This window comes from Diplotaxodon limnothrissa, linkage group LG10 (genome assembly GCF_057381915.1).
Source record: "Diplotaxodon limnothrissa isolate DT_005_m linkage group LG10, D_limnothrissa_male_GT1.1, whole genome shotgun sequence".
NCBI lineage: Eukaryota > Metazoa > Chordata > Actinopteri > Cichliformes > Cichlidae > Diplotaxodon > Diplotaxodon limnothrissa.
In genome coordinates, this window is record NC_140605.1 from 13,390,592 (window position 1) to 13,397,132 (window position 6,541).

At 40.6% G+C, this 6,541-nt stretch overlaps 1 protein-coding gene across 1 annotated transcript; it reads right to left on the reverse strand.

Annotated features, from left to right (window-relative positions):
- Nucleotides 1–980: 980 nt before the first annotated feature.
- ccdc61 (coiled-coil domain containing 61) lies at nucleotides 981–5,528 on the reverse strand. Its single transcript, XM_085363565.1, has 13 exons — nucleotides 5,463–5,528; nucleotides 3,981–4,138; nucleotides 3,812–3,894; nucleotides 3,102–3,262; nucleotides 2,865–3,017; nucleotides 2,566–2,773; nucleotides 2,375–2,475; nucleotides 2,044–2,264; nucleotides 1,866–1,944; nucleotides 1,594–1,791; nucleotides 1,461–1,494; nucleotides 1,180–1,246; nucleotides 981–1,075 (listed from the first exon to the last, which is right to left on the reverse strand). Exons 2-13 carry the CDS (start codon nucleotides 4,126–4,128, stop codon nucleotides 981–983), a joined length of 1,548 nt encoding a protein of 515 aa, XP_085219691.1. The 5' UTR covers nucleotides 4,129–4,138; nucleotides 5,463–5,528.
- Between the last annotated feature and the right edge of the window lie 1,013 nt (nucleotides 5,529–6,541).

Here is a 6,541-nt window from a genome sequence, read left to right on the forward strand (position 1 = left end):
TATTAAAACATTGTTTTTATGGTAAATATTGTTCCCTTATAGAGATGTCTAACAAGTTTGGAATCAGTTTGTGATACCATCAAAATAATGCTGAATTTAAAGGGCAGAAAAGGCTGTATTGTATTGCACTGTGTGGAACAATTAGACTGTATAGTGGTAACAAAATACTTGAGATGCACTGATAATCCTTACTTCAAAGTGGGAAGACAAGGTAAAATAATAATAATAATAATAATAATTGAAAAAAAAAAAAGTGGAAAACTGACCACCATGTATCACTTATGTCATCCACTGATTCAGAGCACAGGAGCTGTAAGGCATCCCAGCAAGCACTGGGTGGTAGAAACAACAGCCCATTACATGTTTAAATGTGTGGATGTACTATAACATTTTGGTATACTCATACTCATGGACATTTCTGTAATGTATCAAAAGATGTATGGATCACTTTTTTAACACCAACTCATTAACGGAGAAATCGTAAAAAAATGTTCTGCATTTTAAACTGATGATGAAAGCAAGGATCAGACATGGATGTTGGCGTGCTGATAGATAGATAAATGATCTACCTGCAAACCCAGTGACGAAATGCCTTTCTGCATCATGGACTGAATATAAAAGGACTCAACTCTGCCCACACTATTAAACAAGCCTTTGAAAGATCAACATTTACCAGGCAATGCCAAATTTTACACACATGTATCAGTTTGTTTGGGCTTAAAAAAGGGGGGGGAAAGCTGGCAACACACAGACAGTCATATTTTAAGTTAATTTATAAAAACATAAGAAATTAGTCCACAAAAAGGTAGTCCAATGACCTTCATATTGATGGCTGTAGTTTCCAGAAGTCTGAGCTTCCAGAGGGAGTTTTAGTCTCTGATGTTAGTGCATACTCTGCTAAACCCGAAGCTCAGGTCCAAATCAGGATTTCTTCCTCAGTTTTATGCAGATGATGAAATCAGACAATCCTGTGCAGCAGGTCAATGTCCTGTATCCAAGTCTCTCATGTACTCCTGCAGTGCCTGCAGCCTTGCATCAATCTCTGATAGCTCTGTACCTGTATCTACAGAGCTTTCTGGGGTTTGGGACAACAAATGACAAATTAGACTTTAAAAAACCAAAAATGCATGTAAACTGATGGGGACAAAAAAAAAAAAAAAAGTTACAAGTACAAGTTACCTTTGTCTTTGACTCTGAGTGTTGGTGTGCTGCATAATGGCTTCCTGGACAGAAGGCCTCCCCTGGACTAGAGACAGATAAATTGCACTGTAAATGTTAAGGCCTGTAATATTCTGTACTTAGTGGCTACAAAACCATTAAAAACTATAACTCTCAGTGATTTAATTCCACTAACATCTACTACCTACACTGCTTTCATACCCAAAAAAGGCTGGTATCAGCCCTTTTCAAATACATACAGGAGAGGACAACAAATAAATAACAGGAAAGTCATTACTCACCACATTGGGTCCATTGTAAGTCTGTTTTCTTCCTCTGAAAACATGAAAGAAAAAAAACAAAAAAACAACCCAGACATTAAAATAGCCAGCTACACCCACAGGGCCTTCACAAATCCATCCAAAGTACTATCACCTGTACAGAGTTTTGGTCATTTCATCCATGTCCACTAACGAGCTTTCAGAGGAGTTCCTGCTCCCTCGCCGCTCCATAGATAAACTCCTGCCTCTGCTGCCTGACCGGGTCAGCTGAGGATAGGCTTCTCTGGAACGTGAACGGCCTCTCTCGGGGAGCACGGGTGATGCCAGCATGTCCCTTCGCACCTTCCTTTGTCTGACACAGAAAAACATGCTTGAGCAGCTACTACACGGAGTACTGGCGTATACTCACAAAGTGAGGAAACCAACTTTTTGATTTCTGCCTCCTTCTGTCTGCGCTGCCTGTCCTGGATATATGCTGTTGGATCAAAGCGTGGAACCCGTGACCCTGCAAAAACAGAAGTGCTTATCAAGTACAAATCTTTATCAGTGCGATTAATTACTGAGAATTCATTCACAGAAACAACATCAGGAGCAGAGGTAGTACCTGTGGGGGAAGGTGATGGCCTGGGTATGTGAGCACGCGGTCCCGAGGAGTCTGCACGTCTTCCTCTTTCTACCAACCTCTGTCCTCTATCCTCTGTACGTTCTCTAGATCCCGAGCGAGCCCTGATTGTCCCGTACCCAGACCTTCTCTCCCGAGAAAGTGAGCGATAAATTTCTCCATCTACCCGTGAGCTGATACGACCCGACACAGGAGTCACTCTGCTGCATACACAAGAAAAACAGCACGAGTGTTCAGTGGGTGACTGATTTGGGTTTTGAAATTTTAAGCGTGTAAGCGAATGTATGAAAGAGAGAAAGTAAAGATATAGTACACGCTTAGATTGTCTAACCCTCTCCGTAGTAACGCCAGTTCATTGGTGAGACTCTTGACACGAACACGGAGAGCACACTCTGATGCTCTCAGCTCCTCTAACTGGAATGGAAAAAGGAAAAAGTTAAAACCTACTGATTTATTTTAAAAAGGGGGCGTTACACAGGTTAAAAAAAAACAAAGAAGCATCACCTGCTCCACTAGCACTCGCTGCTCCTGACATCTCTTGCTCATCGAGCGCTGACTTTTGGCCCTTTCCTTGACAAGTTGCTCCTCCAGCGTCCTCACCACATCTCTCATTCTCCAGTCCTCTCGTCCAGACGTGGGATCATTTCCACTCAACTGCAGTCGCTCCAGAACCTTCGCCATGCTCTCCTTTTCCTCTTTAACCAGAGCCAGCCTTGAAAACAGCAGGAGACATTTAAAAAAAGAGAAGAAGAAAACTTCCAGCATCTGCTAATATTGGTAACACTGGTAGAGATTAAACCTACTCTGCTTGTAGCCGCTGTATTTCTAGATCTGCAGATTTGTTAACTCCGTGAGAGGTGAGAGCACTGAGCTCAGCCCTGAGCGCTCTGATTTCCTTCTGCAGGACAGCTGGGTCAGGCTTTCCCACATAGGGCAGAGGTAGAGGGTAGTGAATTCTACACATGGACAGAAAATCAGAACATCAGCACAGCTTCTACTACAGACGCAGAGGGCATAAAGCAGCAAAGCTGTGAGCAAACCTGTCAAACTCCACTGTGTATATGAGAATGAGATATCTTTTGGCGGTGAGAGCAGATGGCTGCTGATGGCTGCGAGGACGACTGACCACCCCTGCTTTTCTGTTTCGCAGTAGCTCCAGGTCAGCATAGGTCAGGAGGTCAAGCGTAACAGAGTCACTCGTCTGCAAAGAAGCATCTCTTTCAACAATCAGAATAATAAAACATGCCATTATCACCTTAGGGAACAGTCTTATGATCGTAGGCTCCTGATTTTATATTTACCCCCCCAATTTACAGCAATTTAATGGCAAAAAAATATCAGCCATCTCTTCTAATGATCATGGATCTAATTTTCTAATAATGCATCTTCAGATATATCAGAAAGCATGTTTTTCTGTCTTGCTTTAACATTTACAGTGTGCGTGTATACCTTGCTTTCATGACAATTTAGTTGCAGCAGACTTAAAAATGTGCCAAAAATTCAGTTTGTCTCTCCTAATTTCCTCCAGGCTCCTTCTTTTCCCCCCTGCTACTACACGTTAATTAAAAGGAAAAAGGGAGTAGGACATCCTGGGATAACTGGGCATTTTTCGCTTAAGTGGAGACAATGAACACAACCGAGTCTCTTCTTCGGCTCACACAGCCTCAGGGAAATCTGTCTCCTTATATTCATCTATTAACTGTGTTTACATTCGTTCTGCCTCTAATCCCCCCCCCCCACACACACACACCTTTCTCACTGCAGATTCCAGCATGCTACAGAAAATAGGAAACTGCTTGAAGTTTCCAGTTTTGCGAGTGAGGTCTTCAATATCTAAATAAATGAAAAAGCAGTTAAAGTTAAACAGCATGAATGACTGGCTATAGTGATATGTAAACTGAGATGTATACGCCACTTACATGCTGGATCAAACTCCCCCGTCCACCGATCCGCTGTCATTGAATCAGAAATTTCGACAATGAGCAAACCCTTGTCCACCTCCATCTTCACGGAAAACTCCACCCCCCGAAATACAATATCCTCCATCAGCTCAGAGCCTCCCTCCATTGCTCTGGCTCTAAATCGGAGAAACAAATTATTCCAATCGATTAGAAGCAACTGAATCAACCAACTCCTTTCCTGTTAAAACAGAGACAGATGTATGCGTACATCTGACACCTGAGCCAAAATATAAAGCATAATCGTAATCTGAGCTGACCCACGCTTCTTCACACACAGCAGAGCCTTTAAGATCATGTTGAGCGACTGATAAATCTCAACACTGTATTGTTCGAAGGATAACAGGGAAAATCTGCAAGGAGACATGCATACTCAACAATAAAATGGGAATTAAATGATGTGTTGTGAAAAATATATTGTATCATTCCATGTATCTCACAAAAATATCCCAACATTTTGGGAATATTTGCAATTCTCGGTCTTATTACAGTGACATTAAGATTTTTTTCAGCATCACAGCCAGAATCAGAATTTTTATTGTCATTAAACAAAAAATAAAAAAGGTACGCAGTCCCATTCAGTAGAAAGTGAGCAATATATCTAATTAAATAGTTTTCATATGTACAAAGACTAATAACACAATTTCGAATAAATAAAACAATATAAATATATTAGTGTGTATAAAAACATGTGTGCTTGTAGCATTATTGATTGCACAGGGTTGATATTTTTACAGGTTAGTGAAACAAGGCATACCCTCCTTAAGAACCTAATTTTAAAAGCATAAAATATTATTCACAACATATGCATTTCTTATCTTCAAATAGATATCTTCAATAACCATTTCTCTCTCTTGTTTTTTCTGCTCCTCTCGCACAGCCTGTTATTACACAAGTAAGCCGCAAGGGGCGGCAGCGGACATAGTTCATTTTAAAAGGTGTCAACATTGTTACAGTAAAAGTTCTGATTGATGGCTTCAGTCAAACAGCATGGGACTTGAGGGATTTGACGATGATCTTAAGCCACTGTTTAATAAAGTACGTCATTAACTGCGTCTCTTTTGTGGCGTTAAAACGCTGAAAGATTTCGCGCTCGACTTCACTTTCTCCGGTACTGCTAATAAGATATGTGCAACATTTTATCACATCGCATGGGGAAAAAAGATTTAGTTCGAGTGAAACAACGTTAAATTTAAGCACGGTTTCGTTGGAAGAGATAATTGCATTGTTCTAAACTACGGTGCAACATTTCCTCCGACTTCTCCGTCAGCTAGCGAGAGTCAACTGACTCTTTGGTCAACTGACCAGCGCTAGCTAGGGTTATCTAGCACGGACACTATGGTTAGTTAACACAAGTATTATTTTAGTGGATTCACAGAGCGCTAACTCTGTACATCAACCACACAGCGTTATTAGATGTGCAATCAAACAAATGAACGTTACCTCTGCGTGCAGTGATGCTCTTTAGGGTGGTAAGCTGTCAAAACATTGCTACCTTTAGTAAAAACATGGTGGTGACCTATCTAATTGAAGTGACTATAACTGCTAGTCGACTAAATGACCGTCACCCCAAGCCCCAAACTGTTCATAAGCCGCAGGGCACCGTGGAGACCGGAGCGGTTCAACAACCGGGAACCGTTAAATTCTTCTTCTTTATCTCTCTCTGCCTCTGCCGCTGCCGCCTCTTCCTCTGTCTCGATTAGATGAAGGCTCGATGCCTCGCAGGCGTGTGGGCGCCCTCCACAGGTACCGATTAGACATTGCTCTTACAACCACACGAAATGGAATACGGTGAATGTTCACGGTGCACGAAAATGTCAGATAGGCTAATCAAGTAACGATGCAGCAGTGTAACGGCGACAATGTAACAGTAATAATAACGAGTAATGATAATATTAGCTTTATTAAAATTTGCTAAAAGCATCCAATACAATATAAAGTAATGTGAAAAAATATGAGCCCTCATTTCTTCATATTTTGCTGGAAAATGGGAAATAGGTGCAACAAGATTCCCACAATGTTTCAGTAATTCTGAGGTTTAGTCTCTGGGGAGGCCAATCCATGACTGATACTGCATTGCGTGTTGTGTGCATTGTGTGTTTTTCTATCCAGGTATGCTTTTGCTGGATTGTTAGCATGTTTGGGATCATTGTCATGCTGAAAAAACAAGCAAAAAACTGTTTCTTGTCTACATTATGATAATATAATTCTATAATATATTGTATTAGAATGATGTAGTATTATTATTAGTATAATAGTAAAATCACTTATTAGTAGAATAAAATTAATGTTTTACTGAAAAGTTTTAGTTCTTGTGTGACATGTTTCTCTTATCTAGATAAGTAATTCCAAACAGTGCTGCTAGACTATATTTATATTGTGCAATGATCAGACAGTACCAAGGATCTCCTCGTGTTTCTGAAGCTGCTACCAGTTTTTTTTTTTAAATTAATACATCATTTTGTCACCTCAGTGTTTCAAGAAAGGAAAACAACCGTGTTGACATTGTCTCAAGTGTGTGT